Genomic DNA, 12,762 nt, shown 5'->3' on the forward strand with positions numbered 1-12,762 from the left:
GATTGTATGTTCCGGACCAGTGGAGAAAGAGAGTGATGTCTGAAGTCCATTGCTCCGCATTGGCTGGTCATCCAGGTATTTTTGGTACCAGAGATTTGGTGAGTCGGTCTTTTTGGTGGCCTGCCTTATCTCGTGATGTCAGGAATTTTGTACAGTCCTGTGGGACTTGTTCTCGGTCTAAACCCTGTTCTCATTCTAGTGGGTTGCTGATGCCCCTGCCGGTACCCAAGAGGCGTTGGACCCATATCTCAATGGATTTTACTTCTGATCTTCCTGTCTCTCAGAGAATGACTGTTATCTGGGTAATTTGTGATAGATTTTCGAAGATGGTCCATCTTGTACCATTCCCAAAGTTGCCATCTTCCGCTGAGTTGGTGCTCTGGTTTTTACAACAGGTGGTTCGGTTACACGGGATTCCTGAGAACATTGTGTCGGACAGAGGAGTCCAGTTTGTTTCCAGATTCTGGAAAGCCTTTTGTTCCAATCTGGGAATTCAGTTATCCTTCTCCTCCGCGTTTCATCCCCAGACCAATGGGCAGACTGAGAGAACAAACCAGACCCTGGAGTCTTATTTAAGATGTTTTATATCTGCTGATCAGGATGATTGGGTCTCATTTTTGCCCTTGGCCGAATTTGCGCTGAACAATAGAGCTAGTTCTGCCACCTTGATGTCACCCTTTTTCTGTAATTTTGGGTTTCATCCTCGATTCTCTTCAGGACAAGTACAATCTTCGTCCTGCCCAGGTGTGGACACTGTGGTTGTGAGAATGCAGCAGATCTGGGACCAAGTGGTGGATAAATTGTCTCTCTCTCAGGAAAAGGCCCAGCGTTTTTCCAACCGGCATAGGACCATTGGTCCCCGGTTTAAAGTGGGTGATATGGTTTGGTTGTCGTCTAAGAATATTCCTATGAAGGTTGCATCTCCAAAATTTAAGCCAAGATTTATTGGACCTTATAGGATTTTGGAGATTCTTAATCCTGTTTCTTTTCGATTGGCTCTTCCAGTTAAATTCAAGATCCATAACGTATTTCACAAATCTCTGTTGAAGAGGTTTGTTGAGCCAGTGGTTCCTATGGCAGCACCTCCTGACCCTGTGTTGGTTGAAGGCAATATGGAATATGAGGTAGAGAAAATATTGGATTCTCATTTGGTTAGACGGAGACTACAGTATTTGGTCAAATGGAAGGGTTATGGCCAGGAGGATAATTCTTGGGTCTCTGCCTCGGATATTCATGCCAATAAATTGGTTCGTGCTTTTCACCGGGCCCATCCTGATCGGCCTGGTGGCGTGGATGAGGGTTCTGTGACCCCTCCTCAAGGGGGGGGTACTGTTGTGAACTCATTTTCTGCTCCACCAGTTGAGAGTTCCCCTTCCGTTCTCCCTCTGGTGGTGACAGGAGGTAGTGAAGTTAGTTTGAGTGATTGTAATCAGTCACCTGGTGAGGAAGATAATGATTGGATCTCTGGAGTATCAGACTGGATATAAGACAGCTGACGCCCTATCCGGGTGCTGGTGATTCAGTCTGCTTCTCAGGTCTAGGACTCAGCTCTGCTCCAGTCTTCTCAAAGATAAGTTTGTTTTTTGCTAATGTTCACACTTGCTCTTGTTGGTCTTTTCAGTTTTTTGTGTGGTCAGCCAGCCCGGCTGGGCTGTGCTGAATTTCCACTCTTATTTGTCAATTTGCCTTTATTTTGTCCCTTATTAGATTGGTCTCTTTTTGCTCTGTCTCAGAATATTTCAGAGTGCTGATATAGTGGGAGAAGTCTAGTGACTTCAGGGTTATTTTTGCTATCAGTTGTGTTGGACATTTTGTAGGGTTTTTTAGCAGACTGCAGACAGTGTCTTTCCTTTCCTGTCCTTTCTAGTTAGCCGGGCCCCATCGTTTGCTCAGCCTATTTTCCTGCCTTGCTTGTGTTTTCATCTTTTTTCACCGTCAATACATGTGGAGGGCTGTCTCTCCTTTGGGGTCTGCTCTGGGGCACTTAGTTTTCCTCTTTTCCTGCTTTAGGCTTATCTAGTTCTCCGGTTGTGACGAGGCGTCTAGGACCACTGTAGGAACGCTCCAGGACTGCTGCTAGTTGCATGATAGGATCAGGGGTCTGCAATCTGCATAGTTACCAACCTCTTTGGTTTTCCGAGACTTAGCTTATATTGTTTTTATTTCCTCCTTGACTACCCGTTCATAACAAGTTATATTCTTGTACATAGGGGCAGTATTATGGTAGTTATATTCTTGTACATAGAGAGCAGTATTATAGTAGTTATATTCTTGTTCATAGGAGCAGAATTATTGTAGTTATATTCTTGTACATAGGGGGCAGTATTATAGTAGTTATATGCTTGTTCATAGGAGCAGTATTATAGTAGTTATATTCTTGTACATAGGAGCAGTATTATTGTAGTTATATTCTTGTACATAGGGGCGGTATTATAGTAGTTATATTCTTGTACATAGGGGGCAGTATTATAGTAGTTATATGCTTGTTCATAGGAGCAGTATTATAGTAGTTATATTCTTGTACATAGGAGCAGTATTATTGTAGTTATATTCTTGTACATAGGGGCGGTATTATAGTAGTTATATTCTTGTACATAGGGGGCAGTATTATAGTAGTTATATTCTTGTACATAGGGGGCAGTATTATAGTAGTTGTATTCTTGTACATAGGGGGCAGTATTATAGTAGTTGTATTCTTGTTCATAGGAGCAGTATTATTGTAGTTATATTCTTGTACATAGGGGGCAGTATTATAGTAGTTATATTCTTGTTCATAGGAGCAGTATTATAGTAGTTATATTCTTGTACATAGAGGGCAGTATTATAGTAGTTATATTCTTGTACATAGGAGCAGTATTATAGTAGTTATATTCTTGTACATAGGGGGCAGTATTATAGTAGTTATATTCTTGTACATAGAGGGCAGTATTATAGTAGTTATATTCTTGTACATAGGGGGCAGTATTATAGTAGTTATATTCTTGTTCATAGGAGCAGTATTATAGTAGTTATATTCTTGTACATAGAGGGCAGTATTATAGTAGTTATATTCTTGTACATAGGGGGCAGTATTATAGTAGTTATATTCTTGTTCATAGGAGCAGTATTATAGTAGTTATATTCTTGTTTATAGGGGCGGTATTATAGTAGTTATATTCTTGTACATAGAGGGCAGTATTATAGTAGTTATATTCTTGTACATAGGGGCAGTATTATAGTAGATATATTCTTGTACATAGGAGCAGTATTATAGTAGTTATATTCTTGTACATAGAGGGCAGTATTATAGTAGTTATATTCTTGTTCATAGGAGCAGTATTATTGCAGTTATATTCTTGTACATAGGGGGCAGTTTTATAGTAGTTATACTCTTGTACATAGGGGCAGTGTTATAGTAGTTATATTCTTGTACATAGGGGCAGTATTATAGTAGTTATATTCTTGTACATAGGAGCAGTATTATAGTAGTTATATTCTTGTACATATGGGCAGTATTATAGTAGTTATATTCTTGTACATAGGGGCAGTATTATAGTAGATATATTCTTGTACATAGGAGCAGTATTATAGTAGTTATATTCTTGTACATAGAGGGCAGTATTATAGTAGTTATATTCTTGTTCATAGGAGCAGTATTATTGCAGTTATATTCTTGTACATAGGGGGCAGTTTTATAGTAGTTATATTCTTGTACATAGGGGCAGTGTTATAGTAGTTATATTCTTGTATGTAGGGGCAGTATTATAGTAGATATATTCTTGTACATAGGAGCAGTATTATAGTAGTTATATTCTTGTACATAGAGGGCAGTATTATAGTAGTTATATTCTTGTTCATAGGAGCAGTATTATGCAGTTATATTCTTGTACTTAGGGGGCAGTTTTATAGTAGTTATATTCTTGTACATAGGGGCAGTATTATAGTAGTTATATTCTTGTACATAGCAGCAGTATTATAGTATATTATTGTACATAGGAGCAGTATTATAGTATATTCTTGTACATAGGAGCAGTATTATAGTAGTTATATTCTTGTACATAGAGGGCAGTATTATAGTAGTTATATTCTTGTACATAGGAGCAGTATTATAGTAGTTATATTCTTGTACATAGGGGCAGTATTATAGTAGTTATATTCTTGTACATAGAGGCAGTATTATAGTAGATATATTCTTGTACATAGGAGCAGTATTATAGTAGTTATCATCTTGTACATAGGGGCAGTATCATAGTAGTTATATTCTTGTACATGGGGGCAGTATTATAGTAGTTATATTCTTGCACATAAGGGGCAGTATTATAGTAGTTATATTCTTGTACATAGGAGCAGTATTATAGTAGTTATATTCTTGTACATAGGGGGCAGTATTATAGTAGTTATATTCTTGTACATAGGGGCAGTATTATAGTAGTTATATTCTTGTACATAGGGGGCAGTATTATAGTAGTTATATTCTTGTACATAGGGGCAGTATTATAGTAGTTATATTCTTGTACATAGGAGCAGTATTATAGTAGTTATATTCTTGTACATAGGGGGCAGTATTATAGTAGTTATATTCTTGTACATAGGGGCAGTATTATAGTAGTTATATTCTTGCACATAGGGAGCAGTATTATAGTAGTTATATTCTTGTACATAGGGGCAGTATTATAGTAGTTTTATTCTTGTATATAAAAGCAGTATTATAGTAGTTATATTCTTGTACTAGCTGAAGAGCCCGGCGCTGCCCGGGCATAGTAACTAACTGTGGTTAGTTATAGAAAATTATAATTATCCTCCATCCCATAGTCCCGTGCCCATATACCCATCACACATCCTCCATCCCATAGTCCCATGCCCATATACCCATCATACATATTCGCCATCCCATAGTCCCATGCCCATATACCCGTCAAACATATCCTCTATTCCATAGTCAACCATTATGACATCATAATGAGCGGCGGCGGGGCTTGCAACCTTTGATGACATCAGGGTCGCCATGGCAACCATTGTGACATCATAATGAGGGGTGGGGCTTGACGCGCACACACTTTTTCCCCCAGTATGTAGATAGGGGCAACATTGTTTGGTGAATTGGAACGCGCGGGGTTAAAATTTCGCCTCACAACATAGCTTAGGACGCTCTCAGGGTCCAGACGTGCGACTGTGCCAAATTTTGTGGCTGTAGCTGCGACGGTGCGGATGCCTATCCCGGACATACAAACAAACATACACACACACACACACTTTGAGCTTTATATATTAGATATGTTCTTGTACATAGGGGCGGTATTATAGTAGTTATATTCTTGTACATAGGGGCAGTATTATAGTAGTTATATCCTTGTACATAGGGGGCAGTATTATAGTAGTTATATTCTTGTACATAGGAGCAGTATTATAGTAGTTATATTCTTGTACATAGGAGCAGTATTATAGTAGTTATATTCTTGTACATAGGGGCAGTATTATAGTAGTTATATTCTTGTACATAGGAGCAGTATTATAGTAGTTATATTCTTGTACATAGGAGCAGTATTATAGTAGTTATATTCTTGTACATAGGGGGCAGTATTATAGTAGTTATATTCTTGTACATAGAGGGCAGTATTATAGTAGTTATATTCTTGTACATAGAAGCAGTATTATAGTAGTTATATTCTTGTACATAGGGGCAGTATTATAGCAGTTATATTCTTGTACATAGGGGCAGTATTATAGCAGTTATATTCTTGTACATAGGGGCAGTATTATAGTAGTTATATTCTTGTACATAGGGGGCAGTATTATAGTAGTTATATTCTTGTACATAGAGGGCAGTATTATAGTAGTTATATTCTTGTACATAGAAGCAGTATTATAGTAGTTATATTCTTGTACATAGGGGCAGTATTATAGCAGTTATATTCTTGTACATAGAAGCAGTATTATAGTAGTTATATTCTTGTACATAGGGGCGGTATTATAGTAGTTATATTCTTGTACATAGGGGCAGTATTATAGTAGTTATATTCTTGTACATAGGGGGCAGTATTATAGTAGTTATATTCTTGTACATAGGAGCAGTATTATAGTAGTTATATTCTTGTACATAGGAGCAGTATTATAGTAGTTATATTCTTGTACATAGGGGCAGTATTATAGTAGTTATATTCTTGTACATAGGAGCAGTATTATAGTAGTTATATTCTTGTACATAGGAGCAGTATTATAGTAGTTATATTCTTGTACATAGGGGGCAGTATTATAGTAGTTATATTCTTGTACATAGAGGGCAGTATTATAGTAGTTATATTCTTGTACATAGAAGCAGTATTATAGTAGTTATATTCTTGTACATAGGGGCAGTATTATAGCAGTTATATTCTTGTATATAGGTGGCAGTATTATAGTAGTTATATTCTTGTACATAGGATCAGTATTATAGTAGTTATGTTCTTGTACATAGAAGCAGGATTATAGTAGTTATATTCTTGTATATAGGGGGCAGTATTATAGTAGTTATATTCTTGTACATAGGAGGCAGTATTATAGTAGTTATATTCTTGTACATAGGAGCAGTATTATAGTAGTTATATTCTTGTACATAGGGGGCAGTATTATAGTAGTTATATTCTTGCATATAGGGGGCAGTATTATAGTAGTTATATTCTTGTACATAGGATCAGTATTATAGTAGTTATATTCTTGTACATAGGAGCAGTATTATAGTAGTTATATTCTTGTACATAGAAGCAGTATTATAGTAGTTATATTCTTGTACATAGGAGCAGTATTATAGTAGTTATATTCTTGTACATAGGAGCAGTATTATAGTAGTTATGTTCTTGTATATAGAAGCAGTATTATAGTAGTCATATTCTTGTATATAGGGGGCAGTATTATAGTAGTTATATTCTTGTACATAGGAGCAGTATTATAGTAGTTATATTCTTGTACATAGGGGGCAGTATTATAGCAGTTATATTCTTGTACATAGGGGACAGTATTATAGTAGTTATATTCTTGTACATAGGGGACAGTATTATAGTAGTTATATTCCTGTACATAGGGGCAGTATTATAGTAGTTATATTCTTGTACATAGGGGCTGTATTATAGTAGTTATATTCTTGTACATAGGGGGCAGTATTATAGTAGTTATATTCCTGTACATAGGGGACAGTATTATAGTAGTTATATTCTTGTACATAGGAGCAGTATTATAGTAGTTATATTCTTGTACATAGGAGCAGTATTATAGTAGTTATATTCTTGTATATAGGAGCAGTATTATAGTAGTTATATTCTTGTACATAGGTGCAGTATTATAGTAGTTATATTCTTGTACATAGAGGGCAGTATTATAGTAGTTATATTCTTGTACATAGGGGGCAGTATTATAGTAGTTATATTCTTGTACATAGGAGCAGTATTATAGTAGTTATATTCTTGTATATAGGAGCAGTATTATAGTAGTTATATTCTTGTACATAGGTGCAGTATTATAGTAGTTATATTCTTGTATATAGGAGCAGTATTATAGTAGTTATATTCTTGTACATAGGTGCAGTATTATAGTAGTTATATTCTTGTATATAGGGGCAGTATTATAGTAGTTATATTCTTGTACATAGGTGCAGTATTATAGTAGTTATATTCTTGTATATAGGGGCAGTATTATAGTAGTTATATTCTTGTACATAGGTGCAGTATTATAGTAGTTATACTCCTATACATACAGTTTAAGACCATGGCTGATGTCTCATTATGTTTTTAGATTTATGGCTGTCATTGCAAAGGCATTTGTTATCTTTTTTGCAGCTTATGTCCTGAGCTGTGTGTTTCCTCCTCGACCTGAAAATGGCGAAGTCACTGTCACAGACCTCCATCCTGGAGGATCTGCTAACTTTCACTGTGCTCCTGGCTTCACACTGAAAGGTGCAGATTCACTTGTCTGTCTCAATATCACCCGCCCTCAATGGAGTGGAAAACCACCAGTCTGCACAGGTGAGAAAATGTGTACAAAGGAGAGATAAACAGAGTTGTGCGTTAGTTGAATAGTGAGCACCGCTCTGGAGTATAATACAGGAGGTAACTCAGGATCAGTAATGTAATGTATGTACACAGTGACTGCACCAGCAGAATAGTGAGTGCAGCTCTGGGGTATAATACAGGAGGTAACTCAGGATCAGTAATGTAATGTATGTATACAGTGACTGCACCAGCAGAATAGTGAGCGCAGCTCTGGAGTATAATACAGGAGGTAACTCAGGATCAGTAATGTATGTACACAGTGACTGCACCAGCAGAATAGTGAGTGCAGCTCTGGGGTATAATACAGGAGGTAACTCAGGATCAGTAATGTAATGTATGTGCACAGTGACTGCACCAGCAGAATAGTGAGTGCAGCTCTGGAGGATAATACAGGAGGTAACTCAGGATCAGTAATGTAATGTATGTACACAGTGACTGCACCAGCAGAATAGTGAGTGCAGCTCTGGAGTATAATACAGGAGGTAACTCAGGATCAGTAATGTATGTACACAGTGACTGCACCAGCAGAATAGTGAGTGCAGCTCTGGGGTATAATACAGGAGGTAACTCAGGATCAGTAATGTATGTACACAGTGACTGCACCAGCAGAATAGTGAGTGCAGCTCTGGAGTATAATACAGGATGTAACTCAGGATCAGTAATGTAATGTATGTACACAGTGACTGCACTAGCAGAATAGTGAGTGCAGCTCTGGAGTATAATATAGGATGTATATCAGGATGTGCAGGGTATACTGTGGTGACATTTCTTGTTATGCCGTATTGTTGTGTCTCTTGTCCAGCGACCTGTGGCGGTGTTATACGTAATGCCACCGTTGGACGTATCGTCTCTCCTGATGTCACCACTCATCACGGGAATAATTTGAGTTGTCATTGGTTGATTGAGGCGTCCGAGGGACAGCGGCTTCACCTGCACTTTGAGAGGGTCTCTCTAGACGAGGACAATGACAGGTCAGTTACGATCTCCTGTTACCTCTAATATCTCCAGCCCCGTGCTTGGTACGTATATACGTGACCCCTCCGTCTCCCCTCAGGTTGGTCGTTCACTCTGGAAGCTCCACGTTGTCCCCCCTCATCTATGATTCCGATATAGATGATGCCCCGGAGAGAGGTCTCCTGAGTGATGCGCAGTCCCTGTACATCGAGCTTGTGTCTGAGAACCCCGCCGTCCCCCTGCTGCTCAGCCTGCGCTATGAAGGTGACTGGAGATCCTGTATACTCCTTGTGAATATTTGTTACTGGTCTTACCCCAGTTACCGTAGTGTCCAGAATACTCTCCATCCAATATGACTGAGCAGATAATCCCTGTCTTTAGTATATATTATATTACCACACAATTTACCAGTCGGTGCCGTAGATTGTAAGGAAACCCCCAGACTCCGCATTCCTGATCTGCAGGTCTCTGAGTCTGTGGATTAGAATGATTAATAGACAGGCGGTGATCACAATAATATCAGTGTGGAGATCCATCAGTGAGGGCAATCACACTGAGAAGAGGCAGGGGGGAATCCGGCGGCCTTTATGTAAGGGTGAGGCCAGGACATGGTGGACATGCATTTCTCCTGGAAAGAATGAGAAATATGGGGCGTCCAAGACATTGTTCAGAAGAGCAGCGGACTGTGATTAAACAGTTGATTGGAGACGGTAAACCTTATAAAGAAGAGCAGACAATGATCGGCCGATCAGCTGCAATGATCTCCAATGCTTTATAATGGAAAGCCGAACCAGAGAGACGCGGGAGAAAGCGGAAGACGTCATTCAAATGGATGGAAGAACAGCCGGAATGGCAAAGACTCAGCCGATGGTCAGCTCCAGGATGATCACAGACAGTCTCACGTTACCTGTGATTGGCTCCAGGATGATCACAGACAGTCTCACGTTACCAGTGATTGGCTCCAGGATGATCACAGACAGTCTCACGTTACCAGTGATTGGCTCCAGGATGATCACAGACAGTCTCACGTTACCAGTGATTGGCTCCAGGATGATCACAGACAGTCTCACGTTACCTGTGATTGGCTCCAGGATGATCACAGACAGTCTCACGTTACCAATGATCGGCTCCAGGATGATCACAGACAGTCTCACGTTACCTGTGATCGGCTCCAGGATGATCACAGACAGTCTCACGTTACCAATGATCGGCTCCAGGATAACAGACAGTCTCACGTTACCAGTGATCGGCTCCAGGATGATCACAGACAGTCTCACGTTACCAGTGATCGGCTCCAGGATGATCACAGACAGTCTCACGTTACCAGTGATCGGCTCCAGGATGATAACAGACAGTCTCACGTTACCAGTGATCGGCTCCAGGATGATCACAGACAGTCTCACGTTACCTGTGATCAGCTCCAGGATGATCACAGACAGTCTCACGTTACCAGTGATCGGCTCCAGGATGATAACAGACAGTCTCACGTTACCAGTGATCGGCTCCAGGATGATCACAGACAGTCTCACGTTACCAGTGATCGGCTCCAGGATGATCACAGACAGTCTCACGTTACCAGTGATCGGCTCCAGGATGATAACAGACAGTCTCACGTTACCAGTGATCGGCTCCAGGATGATCACAGACAGTCTCACGTTACCTGTGATCAGCTCCAGGATGATCACAGACAGTCTCACGTTACCAGTGATCGGCTCCAGGATGATCACAGACAGTCTCACGTTACCAGTGATCGGCTCCAGGATGATCACAGACAGTCTCACGTTACCAGTGATCGGCTCCAGGATGATCACAGACAGTCTCACGTTACCTGTGATCGGCTCCAGGATGATCACAGACAGTCTCACGTTACCAATGATCGGCTCCAGGATGATCACAGACAGTCTCACGTTACCAGTGATCGGCTCCAGGATGATAACAGACAGTCTCACGTTACCAGTGATCGGCTCCAGGATGATCACAGACAGTCTCACGTTACCAGTGATCGGCTCCAGGATGATCACAGACAGTCTCACGTTACCAGTGATCGGCTCCAGGATGATAACAGACAGTCTCACGTTACCAGTGATCGGCTCCAGGATGATCACAGACAGTCTCACGTTACCTGTGATCAGCTCCAGGATGATCACAGACAGTCTCACGTTACCAGTGATCGGCTCCAGGATGATCACAGACAGTCTCACGTTACCAGTGATCGGCTCCAGGATGATCACAGACAGTCTCACGTTACCAGTGATCGGCTCCAGGATGATCACAGACAGTCTCACGTTACCTGTGATCGGCTCCAGGATGATCACAGACAGTCTCACGTTACCAATGATCGGCTCCAGGATGATCACAGACAGTCTCACGTTACCAGTGATCGGCTCCAGGATGATCACAGACAGTCTCACGTTCCCTGTGATCGGCTCCAGGATGATCACAGACAGTCTCACGTTACCTGTGATCGGTTCCAGGATGATCACAAACAGTCTCACGTTACCTGTGATTGGCTCCAAGATGATGACAGACAGTCTCACGTTACCTGTGATCAGCTCCAGGATGATCACAGACAGTCTCACGTTACCTGTGATCAGCTCCAGGATGATCACAGACAGTCTCACGTTACCTGTGATCAGCTCCAGGATGATCACAGACAGTCTCACGAGACCTGTGATCGGCTCCAGGATGATCACAGACAGTCTCACGTTACCTGTGATCAGCTCCAGGATGATCACAGACAGTCTCACGTTACCAATGATCGGCTCCAGGATGATCACAGACAGTCTCACGTTACCTGTGATCGGCTCCAGGATGATCACAGACAGTCTCAAGCTACCTGTGATCGGCTCCAGGATGATCACAGACAGTCTCACGTTAGCTGTGATCGGCTTCAGGATGATCACAGACAGTCTCATGTTACCAGTGATCGGCTCCAGGATGATCACAGACAGTCTCACGTTACCAATGATCGGCTCCAGGATGATCACAGACAGTCTCAAGCTACCTGTGATCGGCTCCAGGATGATCACAGACAGTCTCAAGCTACCTGTGATCGGCTCCAGGATGATCACAGACAGTCTCACGTTACCTGTGATCGGCTCCAGGATGATCACAGACAGTCTCACGTTACCTGTGAGGACTGTGACAGAAGACGCCTGTGTGACACTAATCTCTTACTAAGAAGTCCCCACAAAGTCCCACTGATAAAAAAAAAAGACATGTACTGAAGCAGATGCAATGAGCCAAAGAACACATCAACTGTCCTAAAGAGAAATGGAGAAACATTTTGTGGACTGAGGAAAGTAAAATTGTTCTTTTTGGGTCCAAGGGCCGCAGACAGTTCATCTGACGACCCCCAAACTCTGCATACAAGCCACAGTACACTCTGCAGACAGTTAAGCATGGTGGAAGCATCATGATATGGGTATGTTTCTCTTACTATGGTGCCGGTCGATTTATCGCACACCATGGACCAGTTAGCATATAGTAAAATATGGGTGGTGAAATGGGTGTTTCAATAAGACAATAACCCTAAACACACCAGTAAACAAGCAAAATCTTGGTTCCAGTCCAACAAAATTGAGGTTATGGAGCGGCCAGCCAGATCCCCGGACCTTCATCCGATAGACACTTGTGGGGGGGACATCAAAAATGCCGTTTCTGAAGCAAAGCCAACAAATGCCAAAAAGCTCCGTAGTCCGAGTGTCTTGGGCTGGAATAACAGGTGACCTGGGCCAGAAGTTGGTGACTCCATGCACCATAGATGTGAAGCCGCTCTAAAAAACTGCGGATAACAACGAAGTATCAG

The 12,762-nt window shown here is 41.0% G+C and overlaps 1 protein-coding gene across 1 annotated transcript in view; it reads left to right on the forward strand.

Annotated features, from left to right (window-relative positions):
• SEZ6L2 (seizure related 6 homolog like 2) overlaps positions 1 to 12,762 on the forward strand; it is a 70,636-nt gene that overhangs the window by 42,115 nt on the left and 15,759 nt on the right. Inside the window, exons 6-8 of the mRNA XM_073547410.1 lie at positions 7,788 to 7,973; positions 8,803 to 8,971; positions 9,055 to 9,218. Coding sequence (XP_073403511.1) covers positions 7,788 to 7,973; positions 8,803 to 8,971; positions 9,055 to 9,218 — 519 coding nt within the window. The remainder of the gene's footprint in view (positions 1 to 7,787; positions 7,974 to 8,802; positions 8,972 to 9,054; positions 9,219 to 12,762) is intronic.

The sequence above is a fragment of the Dendrobates tinctorius genome, unplaced genomic scaffold (assembly GCF_039654945.1).
Source record: "Dendrobates tinctorius isolate UK_male_01 unplaced genomic scaffold, ASM3965494v1 ptg000152l, whole genome shotgun sequence".
In the NCBI taxonomy this organism is placed as follows: domain Eukaryota; kingdom Metazoa; phylum Chordata; class Amphibia; order Anura; family Dendrobatidae; genus Dendrobates; species Dendrobates tinctorius.